A 13,953-nucleotide genomic window follows, 5' to 3' on the forward strand; every position below is an offset into this window, starting at 1 on the left:
CAACCAATAGGAGTTGCATCACTAACTACAACGTTGATAATCCTTTCAAAAGAATTTCAATTGACATTCTGTGTCCTCTACAGAGATACTGAGGTCAACAATTACATCCTCGTTTTGCCATATTCACCATTTGCCTGAAGCATATCCCATTCCTGATTAAGAAATTTCTACTATCACCAATTCAGATCAACGAACAAATTTTACTTCTGCTGCATTCATGGTTCTATATTGAGCTCTTTTGATCATCAAAACTGAAAGTAGATTATTACACCCACACTCAGATGGCAGGGTTGAGGATTCAATAGTATGATCCTGAATAATCTCTTGCTTTTGGCCTCCATAAACAAACGGAACAGGATATATGTTTCTGTATGTCTCTCTCTGCTATAAATACGCCTTTATCGCCTCTTGCCTAAGAAATTGAGGATCTCGGTGCACGGTTCAACAACGTCCAGAACTTCATGCAGGAACGGATTATTATCATTATTATTATGATTATATCATTACTTTGTTTTGATAAATATATTTTTTGTATCATAGCAAAGAATATTTTCACAGAACTATAAAAATAACATTTTATTTAACATATTTGTTTTTTAAAAATTCAACATTCAATTTAATAAAATCTTAGCATAAAATATGATTCCAAAAAAACTGATAATTGGAGTGCATAAAAAAGATAAGATAGAGATAGAGAGCGAGAGAAAATACACATTTAATAATTAAATTTCAATACCAGCTATTAAAATATTAAATTTTATACAATGAAATATACAAGAGATATGATTAACTCACATATGAACACATATAAAGTTGACATTTCATGAATATGTGGTGATATGAAAAACACATCTACGTATTTTTAACTAGTATTTGCATTTGATGCAGTTTTATTGATCAAGATTTAGATTGATATAAATAGCAAACATTTATCTCCAAGAAAAAAACAAATATGATGCATCAGAACTGTGATGCCCTAAACTGCAAAATACATACATTGCATAAAATTATTTGAAATTAATTATATATTTTCCCTGTAATTCTCCTCTATCATTAAAAAAAAAAATCTTTTAACATTTTTTATGTATCCAAATGTTGTACTAGAAAATTTGAAACATCACATTAAGAACTGAATCAAATTCAGCAAAACTTAGAGATCATAAAACTACGGAACCTTTGGCAATGTTACTCGCAGACACGGGATTGGGAATGGCACAAATGCTTTCAGGACTGCCATGAAGACATCAAATATTTCTACCCTATCTCCCAATGACAGATGAGAGGAGGGGAAAAGGGGCAAATAAATAATTAAACTTGGAGATTGTGTTTGCTAATAGAATCAATATGGAAGAGGAATATTTTAAGAGTAAAGGATATTTCTAAAGCGGTTAATATTCATTTTCAAACATGCATTTCGAAAAAAATGACGTAATATTGAAAAAAAATAATAATAATTGAACAACAAAACAAAATCTTCCACTTTCAGACAGCAAAATAAATTTGAAAACAAAGGCTCATAAGGTTATAGTATTTTTTTAAGTTTTCTAGTCTCAAAACCTTTCTCTGAAATTTTTTCCACTTATTGTTGCAAACAAAAAGACAACTCATTCAGATACACATGTACTGTGTGTGTATGAATGATCAGAACTTCTAAAATAAATGCTACATCAATCACATAGCAAAATATTATATTAACATTATGCCAAAAATTGAAAATTAACTTCTTACAGCAAGATATACAGGGTAAATCATCACTGAACAGCAGGGGTTCCCAAACTTTTTCGTTTTGTGGCACCCTGTTTAAGAATTAGCATTCTCTCATAGCACCTGTCTCTCTCTGTTGCATTATACACACTGACAGCATGGGCATTTTGCAGCACCCTCTTTTCTACCTAAGGCACCACAAGTTGCCACAGCACTCACTTTGAGAACCCATGCTCCACAGCATTTCTTATTGGTTTTTTTCTGAGAAGTGGAACCTTTTAAAGAAAAGCTGCTCTAGAATATAGCATAGAAATAAAGCACAAACACACATGATCTCTCTCTCTCTCTCCCTCACACATACACAAAGAATATTAAACAGAATAAAATTTGATCCTATTATATTTCTCTCAAAAATTAATAGTTTAAATTTAAATATTTAGAATTTGATCATAAAATACAACAGTTAAAGGTACTAAAAACAAAACATTTAAACTAACTATCAAAACATTTAAACTAACAAAAAAAAAAAAAAAAATCACCTCTGAAAAAATTGCAAAATTTTTGAAAAAATACTTTGAAAATTTAATATTTACATCTATTCAATTCCCCACCTCATCCCCCAAAAAAAACGGATAGAGCAATTGGACATAAAGGATTTCACACAGTGGCGCACACAAGGGAGGGGTCCAGGGGATCAGGCCCCTCCCTTGAGCTCTTGTATTTTTTCGATTGATTTTGATTCTATGTATTTTGTTCGTACAATAACTCCAAACAAAGATTACAAAAATTTCAGCATTCATGGGAGAAAAAATAAAATTCTCTTATTAAAATATATATATATATATTTTTTAACTGTGCAATTATCCTAAAACGAATTGCACGAGTGAGAGATCTTTCTTGATCTCGAGGAGGCTAAAAACATAATTAGGCGGGTACCGTTTGTGATGAACGTTTAAATGGTCTTGCACTGCGGAATCACACTCTGAAGAAGTTATAAATGAAATCGAAAGAAAAACGCATAGAACTTTATTTCATTGTATGATGTTTTGTAAGCCTATAGAAGCAGACTGGTGGCTATAAATGAATACACCATAATAATCATGTTTTTAGTTTTGCAATAGCAGATAATTTTGATATTTTTCCTAATAATTATGTTAATTATTTATTCAATAATTGATTTTTCACTGTGTTTTGTTTTCACTAATTGATAAATCAAGTGAATATGTTGGACGTCGTGTTGGAATGTGATATGAGAATGGGACTTTCGATCCTGGACCCTCCCCTTACAAAATTCTTGTGTGCGCCACTGATTTCACAGCATATTTTTTCCCCATAAATATCTTTACTTGCGAGAATACAATAATCGTTTCCTTCAACTTTAACACAATTAAAAAAGGAATCTATTTGCAAGTTAAAAACAGCAAGAAACACAATGTTGAAAGAGCACAAATTAGCTACTGATTGCAGACATGTGTTTCAAAGAACCCCTTTTTCAATGTCAGAAATTGTGAGCTTTTGTCATCTTTTTATCGGACAATTTTACATTCAAAAGCTTCCAATTTCCAGCTGCTCACAATTTTTAGTATACGTAACCCTATCTCCTGTGCACTGTCAGTAGCTACAAGGTCAATACTGGTACCGTTGGATATAGAACATCTAGGGGAAGCTATTAACACCTTGTCTCACCCCCCTAAACTATAAAGGGACTGGGCTGGAGATAAGGGGCCACACATCTAGTCCTGAAAATATTCTGAATACATCCCCCCATGGATGTCCTGAAGGTATTCAAAGATAAATGCATTTAAATCAACAATGGTCACCCGCTGCAGGCGACATTGATCCACTGCAGGTGGCAAACAGGGGTTGCTGAGCAAAATGACCAGGGGGTGAAGCCTCTTAGAACTCTTATGAAGAATCCTCATATATATAATAGCGAATGATAGAGTAAGTGCCAGTTCACATTACGGCCGTCGGTTTCGCCCATCCCGAGTTTTTTCACCCAAACAGGTTTTCTTTGCTGGTTGCCATGACAGCAAGCCATCTTGGACGGGACCGGTTTTGATTAGAAGAATCTTGATATCTGACGGCCGTCAAGAGTAGGACAGCATTTCATTGGTTCCCGCCAAGCAGCGCGCTCTTTTCTCTGGTGCGTGATTTCAGCCACGTGACTGATGTGCGGCGACCGTATATGAATGCTATTCTGTTTTCGTCGGCAGTCTGTCACATCAAAAAACGGGATGGATGGGACAGATGGCCGATAAGTGAGCTGCTCTTAACACTGACGTCATTAACAATGAAATTCGCGCCCTGCCATGATAATTCAACGTTGTTTTTTGATAATATTTGACATGCAGGGAAATGCTTTATTTTGACAGGGCTGAACTGGATCCGGTAACTTGACTGGTTTACTGATAATACTGTCATTTTAGGATAATGAAGAAATGTAAAAATAGTCAATAATGAATGCTATCTACTGGATTTTAGGGTTAATTCATTGGAGTTAGGGTTAAAATTTCAACTATCAAAATATCACCAAACAGGCAATTGCATCGTTCAAATGTAGAAGCAATTTTCATCTGTCATACCTTGACAGGGATTTTCTAGTGTTTAAATAATTCGTAATAATAAGTAGTTTGTCTCTACATTAAAAGATAAAATTTTTTTCATTTATTTTAAAATTAATCATACGTAAATAACTTATACATCCAAAATATGAGGCGTTCAAAGAGTTTTTAAAAAAAGAATACAGATCTTCATTCAATGGATACGTTCAAATGGAGCAACCGGTTAACCAGGGCGGTTGATTTCATGACGTTTGTTGATATCAGTGTGTAGTGTGATGAGTGCCTATATGATGTTTTCATAAATGATCAGCTAACCAGAAATTCTATCAGAACATGCCTAGTTAGTCATCGGTGAGCTCTATTTGAACATACTCAATCATTCATGTCAACTTAAACCCATCCCAAAAGTATCCATTAAACTTTTTAAATTATTTACCAATTGAGTAGGAACGCAAAAGTAAAAATAATAAAAAGAAAATAGAGTAATTGAATGAATTTTGTAACTTATGTTAAAGAATAAAATGCTAGAATTTTTGTGTGACTAATTTTGTAATGAAAATTTATCTTGAACAATATAACAATAAAAATAAACCAATTTTAAACTAAATGAGCTGTATTATTTGTAAAATAAGTCATACAAATGCTTAGACCCAGATCTATAAATTTTGGGCCCCCCTGCAACAAAATCTGTAGGGCTACTCATCTGAGGCTTGCAGTGTATTATTTGCTACAAAAACAAGTCTTATTGAAGTTTTTTTTTTTTTTCAATTTCTTAGGTCATTGGGCCCTTAAGGATGTATTCCCTCTAACCCAAATATTCTCAACCGCAGGTTTAGTGTGCTGGGCCTGGTGCATGGAAAAATTTGACCTGTCTTAGGAGACTTGCCCATGTATGAGTTATAAAATTTTCCTTGTTCAAAACTTAGTAGCAATAACATTCTATGTGATTTTTTACATTAATTTTGTGATTACTTTTCATAATTTGTGCTCTTTGGAAATGTTTATTTGCTTATATATAACTACAGTAATTATCATTACATTTCAACATTATTGCAAATAAATCATAATTAAATCTTACAATTAAGTTTTTTAACAGTTCCTTAACACCTAGAGTTAGGGCAAATCTAACCTAGCAGCACTGTGAAGGCTATGCAAAGCCTGATCAAATCATTACAATGCTGCCAGGTTAGGTTTGCCCCAACTATAGTCAAGTTTTCTTTTTGAAAATACCCCTCATTGGTCTTTGAAATCTTTCCTCAAATTTTTATCACTCAAGGGGTCGGAAAAGGTTGACAAACGGTGCTTTAAACAGTAGCTACTTAAAATAATACAACAATACATAAACAAATAAAACTTGACTTCTGCAATTCAAAACCAACAAAAAATCAGATCAATATAAATAACAAACATAAGAAAAAAATGGCAACTTCAATGAAACATGGAAATTTAACTTCCATCATCTATTAACAGAATCTCTTCAGTTCAATCTGCAAATTAGGGGGGGGGGGTGTTAAAAACTTAAAATGTTAAAAACTGCTTCTGATATTAACGTAGCTCCTATTTTAACTTGTAGTAAAACTATGGAGACATTTTGTATGAAGGGTCTAATAAGGGCAGTATACCAGCTAAAGATGAAATAGTTCCAAGCACTCCAATTGCACGCGGAGAAATTTTTAAGTATCCCAGCTGAGCAAGGGGTAGACATACATCACAAGCATTCTTAATGCTATCTAGAGCTAAATCTTTACGTAATTTCAGCAACTTACACAACATGTTAAGTTTATATATAAGAGAATTACTTGGCTTCTTTTTACCACATTGAAGCTCCGTATTTAGGTCCCCACTGTTCCATCTATTCACAATAGAACTTATTTCATAAATATCTCTATATAAGTTCATAGTTAGATAATATAACCATAATTGATAACTCAACTTTGACCATTTGTCTTTGTCAATGTTTAAAAGTCCAGTTCTTCCCAGCCATATAATATGGTCAGAAAATAAGTACAGTGCCATGTTTATTCTAGAAAATGTTATAGAAAACCGCAAATGAGGATCATCTAAATGAAGACTACTAAGAGCAGAATATAAAGTGTCTGCACTTCGGCCAAATCTGAACACTGAAATAGAAGAAAACTAAATTACTTTCGCTATTCAACATCAAACACAAAAGTCAAAGCAAAGTAAAAAACAAATAAATGAATAATAACAGAGCAATGTTTTTGCAAAATCTATTCTGTTTGGGGTGAACAAATTATTGAAACACTGAACATTAATGCTGTAATTTCCTGCACTTTATCGGTTTAAAAAGTGTAAAATTTGGGGGTGCGGATTATCTGCACTTTTTTTTTCCGCAACACCAAAATATTTAACCTCAATTTACGATAGGAATTACCAATAGATGTCAATGAAACTGTAATGACTTTGAATGTAAAACAACATGGTTACATAGGTATTTTTTTTAATCGTTTTTTGGACTAGGATAAATCTGTAAAAACCTAATTTATACCTAATCCGGAGTTGTCAACCTCAGAGAAAGAATTTGAGGAGTATCTGTGATGATTTTGAGGAGTATTTTGAAATTTTGAGGAGCAGCTCGATATTTTGTAGAAATTTCAATAAAAAAATTAAAACCACTTATAAGTGGTTTTAATTTTTCTCTATTTTCTCGAATTTATCTAAAATTGTTTTTGAGCTTTGACAATCATTTTTAGCTATTGCATAGAAAAAAAACAGCTTGAAAACCCTCTGGTGAGAAATGTGGAGCAAAATAACTTTCTTGTGGAGCCTCTCAATTTTTGCGGAGTAACTCCTCAAAATACAGAGCAGTTGGAAACTCTGCCTTATCTATAGTTATAAAGTCAGATTTTATTAAATGTTCAGATTTTTAAATAATGTAGGGGAAATTTTTTGTGAAATATTGCCTTGCACATAAGTTCATCCCCAACTTTGAAGTTTGAACCTTGTATTTTTGCTAAGATGCAAGACTTACAGCATAATTATTACAAGGAAAACTCATAAACGTTCTAAAACTTAACTTTTTTACATCTGGGAATTTTAAGTTTTTGGAGTACAGTTCTGAATTTCAGAATTGCACTCGACTGTAGCTGCAATAACTTATTGTAATAGACAATATTTGGGGTCCCATTAACAAGCAGGGATGTGGCAAGAGGGGGATGCATGGGGTGTGACAGGCCCCGGAGATTTTTGACAGTCGGCATTTTGAACAGATCAGTCGGCAAAATTGGATATTTTATCCTGTACATCGACTTTTGGAAGAGAAAAAAATTCAGAGTTAAAAAATGAACGTAAAATATACTAGGGCTGAGGAGTCAAAGGGAAAATGACTGACTCTGGCAGTTTTAAAACCGGTACAGATGTGATATACCGCCATTTGGCGACATCTGATTTTTTGCACAAAATTGAAATATTTTTCTCGCCTATGAGGCGATAATTTTTTAAGCATGGCATCCCTGCCGAAACTAATCTGTGTTTGGCAACCCGAAGGCAATCTTAGATCTGTTCAAACTTGTTTATTTGTTATCAGTTTCATGTAGGAGATATTCTGGTTTTTTCCTGCAATATACCTTACAGGAAAGCTTATTTTGTGTTAGTTTAAATTTAGTAGTTGTCTTTTGATGAATAAATGTTAGAAAATGCCAGTTTCTTCAAACTTGAACGTTAACTAAACGTAAACTCCAACTTGGTGTGTATCTGTAAAGTGCCATTGTCATATGTTGTTTTGTTTTAGACTGAGTGTGAGGACTTATACCATAAAAAGGTAAGTTCTTTTTTTTAAAGAAAATTCTCACTTCCGAAATTCTTTGTTTTTACAAAATCTTAAGGGTTTCTTGTAGTTTTTAACATTATTTTTACTGTATGTAAATTATTTTTACAAAAATATTACGGTTATTTTATTCTAAAAGTTAATTCTTATCGATGCCACGAATTATTTAGACATACTCTATAAACGTGCCTCCTTTAGGTACTGAATTTCTGAAAATAACTTGACTCTAGCATTTTACAAAAATATGAAGGTGTTACTTTATGTAAAATATAATAGGTATTTTGAAAGCATGTCTAGGCAGCAAATTAATGTATGGTATTTTTGTATTGTTTATTTTTGGGATGTTCTGTTGAGACATTTCTACTTTTCATACATCGAAATTTGAGTAACTAAGCGTTTTTTTGGCTGAAATAGTTATTGATTTTGGGGATGTTTTCCGCTTTAAAAAGAATAGACTTTTAATTTGATTGCTTTGCTCTCTTAGCAGAGTACGAGAAAAGTTTTTGTTCGATGAAATGCATGTTAGAAAATAACTTTTATTTCTATTGGTACATATTTCATTGGTGAGCTGTAGTAGTAATTTGATAATTTAAGTATTTTAAATACTTTTTAGTAGTTTTTCTGGTACAGATGTGATATACCCCCCCCCCCCCCCATTTGGCGACATCCGATTTTTTGCACAAAATTGAAATATTTTTCTCGCCAATGAGGCGATAAATTTTTAAGCATGGCATCCCTGGTGAAACTAACCTGTGGTTGGCAACGCGAAGGCAAACTTGTTCGAACTTGTGTCCTTGGGTTCTTTACTTGGTTTTACGCAGAAGAGGTACGTGTTGTTTTGTGCAATATACCTTACAGGAATGCTTATTTTGTGTTAGTTTAGATTCAGTAGTTGTGTTTTGAAATAAAAACATTAGAAAATGCCAGTTTCTTCAAACTTGAAGGTTAATCAAAAGTTAACTCCAACGTGGTGTGTATCTGTAACGTGCCATTGTCATATGATATATTGTTTTAGACTGAGTGTGAATATTTATACCATATAAAAAGGTAAGTTCTTTATTTTAGAATTCAAAAAAAAAAAACCTCTCACTTCCAAAATTCTTTGTTTTTACAAATCCTTGAGGGGTTCTTGTAGTTTTTAACTTTATTTTTTACTGTATGTAAATTAATTTTACAGAAATAGTACGGTTATTTTGTTCTAAAAGTTAATTCTTATCAATGCCACGAATTATTTAGACATTCTATTAACGTGCCTCCTTTAGGTACTGAATTTTATGTTAACAATTGAAAGTTCTGTCGGTTGTACTCTTAAAAATGCTGAATTTTATTAATAAATCTGCACAATAATGGTGCATATTTCACACTTAAAACTGTGTCATTATTGTACACTGAACGGAAGGAGCAACCCTTGGGTGTCTCCATGAAAATATACATACCTGTGACCATACTCCGACTGTAATGTATATTAACAGTCGGAGGGATAACGGACCGAGCGGAGCGAGGTCCTGGCGAGCCAGAGGTCTCATAGTACTTTCGTAATGAGACCGAGGCAGGGCTGGCGAGCCGAGGTCTCATTACGAAAGTACTATGAGACCGAGGGCTCGCATCCCGGAGAAATGATGAAAAAAAAAAAATTAATGCATTAATTTCGACTTGTAATTAATACAATAATTTATTTCATTGTATTTTAATATGTTTACAAAAAACCCCGGCTCTGTACATTTTTGAAGCATATAATCGTGATGTTTTTTGTTGTGCTTTTATGTTGTTTTTATATATATTGTGTTCTGAAGTGCTTTGATCATGTTTTTTTATCTGATTTTTTCCTGTTGGCGCTAGAAAAGCATCGCTAAGAACGATGTATGACATATGTCGTCATACATCGTTTTCTTGGCGACGCTTTCTTGGCGCCAACAGGAAAAAGTCGCCAAGGGTGGGGTATATCACATCAGTTCCGTTTTTCTTTCTATACAAAAACTTTCTAGTTTTTGCTGTTTTTTAAGCGTATATTCGCGATGTTTTTTTGTTGTGGTTTTATGTTGTTTTTATACATATAGTGTTCTGAAGTCCTTTGATCATGTTTTTCATCTGAATTTGTCCTGCTGGCCCTAAGAAAGCATCGCTAAGAACGACGTATGACATATGTCATCATACATCGTTTTCTTGGCGCCAACAGGAAAAAGTTGCTAAGGGTGGGATATATGACATTAGTTCCTCAGAACCTTCGACTCCAACTCTCGGATTTTTAGAGCCTTCGACTCTGATTCCTTTATGCCGAAATTCAGGGACTGATTTACGGCGGGGTATTCGGGGCCCGGTGCACCAAATTTCTGTCATCTTTTTTTTTTTTTTGATCAAAAAGACAGAGTGCAAAAAGACAGAAAAAAAACTCCATAACAGTTTTATGATGGATATTGTGAAGAAGTAATATTAGACTCTAAGCAAAGTTTCAAGGTTTCCTGTTTTTTATGTAATCTGTTATAATTTGATTACAAAACTAAAATTCAGAATGTCAGCCTATGATGGCATATTAAAGAAATTTCCCTGCTTTGAATTCAACAAGCAAGATCTTCAAAAATCTTACTCCTGTGATTTGGAGGAATCTTTTCCTGATGAATTTATACATATTAGTTCAGCCATCTTAAAGAAAGTTCAGTCGCCGAAAAGTTAAAAAAACCCCTTAAACTTGGTAAATGGATACTTTTGCCAACATAGATACAGCCCTGAAATTGTTTTTGACTTTGCCAATCTCCACTGGTAATGGAGAACGATCATTTTCTCTATTGAAGAGAACTAAGTGTCCTTCGCATACTCTCATTTCTGATAGTAAATTATCTTCATTAGCTCTATTATCAATAGAAGAAAGTTTGATCGCAAAACTTGGTTATAAGGACATTATAGATGAATTTGCTACAAGAAAACAAAGGAGAAAATGAAGGAACGCAGAAAGCACATTATTATTTACCTTAACCATCATAGTTTCTCCATCTGCGACTGTAAAAAATTTTCTTACATGAAAATCAGGAATTTATTTTAGAGTTTTCTTTCTATCAAAATAATATCCAAAAATTACCTTCATATTTTTTTTTTTTTTGGGGGGGGGGGGGGCGGGGCACCATATTTGTCAGTACTCCGGGGCACACAAGTGTGTAAATCGGTCCCTGCCGAAATTAGTCTGACTTCGACTTTGCAAGCACTGGCAGAATTGCTGATTTAGAAGGAAAATTACTGACTGAGATTCTTGAAAGTTTAAACCTTTGGCTCCGAACTCTAACAACTTTACCTCAAAATCAGTCTGACTCTGCAGCCCTGAAGCATAAATTTGCTCAAGTCGGCATTTGTGTAAAATAGGCATAGCAGCAGAATTTAAAGAGACACTAAATGTTCATGGGACAGCACTGGACCAACTACTGTCTTATCTACCCTTACTGAGAAACAAAAAAGCGCCGTTGGAGGGAGGGGGTAGTCTGATCATTTTCTAAAATGAACGTGATGTATGTGTAGGTGAATTTGGCAAGTTTTATCATCAAAGTAGGCAATTTGAGAATTCTGAACCCCCTTCCCCCAAAGGTGAAAGTCTCGACACGTCCCTGTTAATAGATTATATACTTACGTTTTCTTGCTGTACTTAAAGAAGACTCTAATGTTTTGAGTTTATTTATAATATCTTTGTCTTTTTTCTTATTCTCCAAACTGGCCCATATAATTTTGCTACTGTACTGGAAAAGTCTGAAATGAAAAGCAAAAAATGATAAATATTTATTTCCATATCTTTATATACAGTACAACTTTGAAAATCCAGTTGTTGGGAGTTTAGACCATACAAGATTTAGATTTTTCTCATTTCTAGAGATACTAATAACACAATAAAACTTCTTTGAAGCAACTGATATTAAGATAGTCTATTTTTTAAGCTTTGAATTCAGATCCGGATTTAGGGGAGGGCAGGCGGGTCTACTGTCCTGGGGACTGCACAACAAAGGGGCCCCCACAATAAAATTTTTACAAAATATCCTAACTTTCACCGGTCGAAAATATCGGATATATACATATGTATCAAAATATTCGGATATATAGCAAAGTATCGGATATTTTCGAAAATATAATGATCTTTTCAAACCCTGATTGGGGCCTTCACTCCTTCATTGCCCCAGGGCCTCCACACTTCCAAATCCGGCCCTGTTTGAATTCACTATAAATAAAATAAAAATGATAATAAAAATATAAAAAAGTAACCAGGCAAAGAAGTATACAATTTGTAATAGATAATTAATTATCTCTACGGATGAAGAAATAGTTAGATATTCTGAGCTAGTTTTGTAGATAGAAAACCACATTTTAAAATATATAATTGAAATACACAAGTTGGAACAATAAAAGCTTCCTCTTCCTTATCATTAAGCAAGAGAGCTTGTACCACTGTCCTTGTTTTCTGTATTCTTATTTATCAGAGTTAAAAGTATTTTTCGATCAATAGCACTTTCTACTGTTAAATCTGAAATAAAAGCAGTGGATTATTTAGAGGCAAAGCAGTTACGAAATAGAGAAAGCCTCGCACATTGAATACATATGCGAGTGTAAACGTTTATGTAGTCGTATGACGGTTTTAAGAGGAAAATTATTACAACACATGATATTTAAGAATCCTTTCTTAGCAATTTTCCGCGAGGAACATTTTATAAATAAAACAATACAACCAATATAATATTGTAAAAACTGAGACAAACAACTGCAATAAAATTACCTAAACAATTTATCACGACCAGATGTCTGATTATTAAGTTTAATAACTTTATCCATTTCTACAATTCAGCTAGATTTTTACTAAAAGAGTCATCGGAGTTTTGATTTTTCCTACATTTCCTATCAAAACATTCCGATTCGGAAAGTCACGCCTTCTTTTCCGCGATGATGATTGTCATTTTATCGATTAAGGCTTAAATGATTTCAAATTGAAAATTCATAAATTCAAGACCAATATGCTGTGTGTAATCAGTCTATAATAAAAATCTGTCCATAAAGATGTTTTTTGAAGCTGGATATGAAATATTTATAACATTGGTATGTTATTGCCATTATTTGGATGTAAAAGCTTCATAATTAATTTAACTTGTTTGGCAACCGACTACTGATTGTTTAAATGGATGCTCGGAGAAGACGACAATTTTGTGTTGATTAATAAGTTAGTATTTGTATTCTTGGAGAGTGAGAACGGTTTCAATGTATCCGTAAAAAGTATGAAGTAAAGACTAGGTACACTTCAAAATTTTAAGCATTTTAATTTCGTTACTTATTGATTCGTTTTATTAATAACGACGATGCACATCCGTTGATAAATCCTTTAAGAGTGTATTTGAAATGCTACATCGATATGCAACAAAAATTGTTCTTCGTTTTGAATATTTAAACGTAATCCGCTTCTTTTGAAGAATCATATCTGTTTTCTTCAAAAATAAATGCCGAGCAATGTTTTCTTCTACGGTATTTTACCGGCGAAGGTTGGGAGAAAAAATGCCCTTCAAGCTTTTTCACCTTACATTTGATGAGGGTTCTTTAAATTTCGACATAGAATTGATATTAAGGTTTTATAAATTCAAATCAAAAACAGATTTTTATTCGTGTACTTGTGAAATATCCATTTTGAATTTTGAAAACGGCCCGTTTTATGATTTTTAACATCTAACTCTAAATAGAGTTAACCCCAGAAATAAACACCAGTGTTACAGTCTCTTATTTTCTTCTGTTACTTTTTACATTTGTTTTAATAAATTAAAATACTGTGTCATGCACTTGATAAAATTTAAGAGGTTTTGTTTAACATACACATGGAAGCAATTTTTTGAAACATTTAAATCATCTCCTGTTAATTGTGTAAAAGATATTTCAGGATCTCAAAAC

The 13,953-nt window shown here is 33.1% G+C and overlaps 1 protein-coding gene across 1 annotated transcript; it reads right to left on the reverse strand.

Annotated features, from left to right (window-relative positions):
• Window positions 1-5,778: 5,778 nt before the first annotated feature.
• On the reverse strand, window positions 5,779-12,921 carry LOC129230076 (peroxisomal membrane protein 11B-like). Its single transcript, XM_054864467.1, has 3 exons — window positions 12,800-12,921; window positions 11,669-11,784; window positions 5,779-6,388 (listed from the first exon to the last, which is right to left on the reverse strand). The coding sequence occupies exons 1-3, from the start codon at window positions 12,853-12,855 to the stop codon at window positions 5,847-5,849; spliced, it is 714 nt and encodes a 237-aa protein (XP_054720442.1). The 5' UTR covers window positions 12,856-12,921; the 3' UTR covers window positions 5,779-5,846.
• Window positions 12,922-13,953: the final 1,032 nt, after the last annotated feature.

Source organism: Uloborus diversus, chromosome 9, assembly GCF_026930045.1.
Source record: "Uloborus diversus isolate 005 chromosome 9, Udiv.v.3.1, whole genome shotgun sequence".
Classification (NCBI taxonomy): Eukaryota; Metazoa; Arthropoda; class Arachnida; order Araneae; family Uloboridae; genus Uloborus; species Uloborus diversus.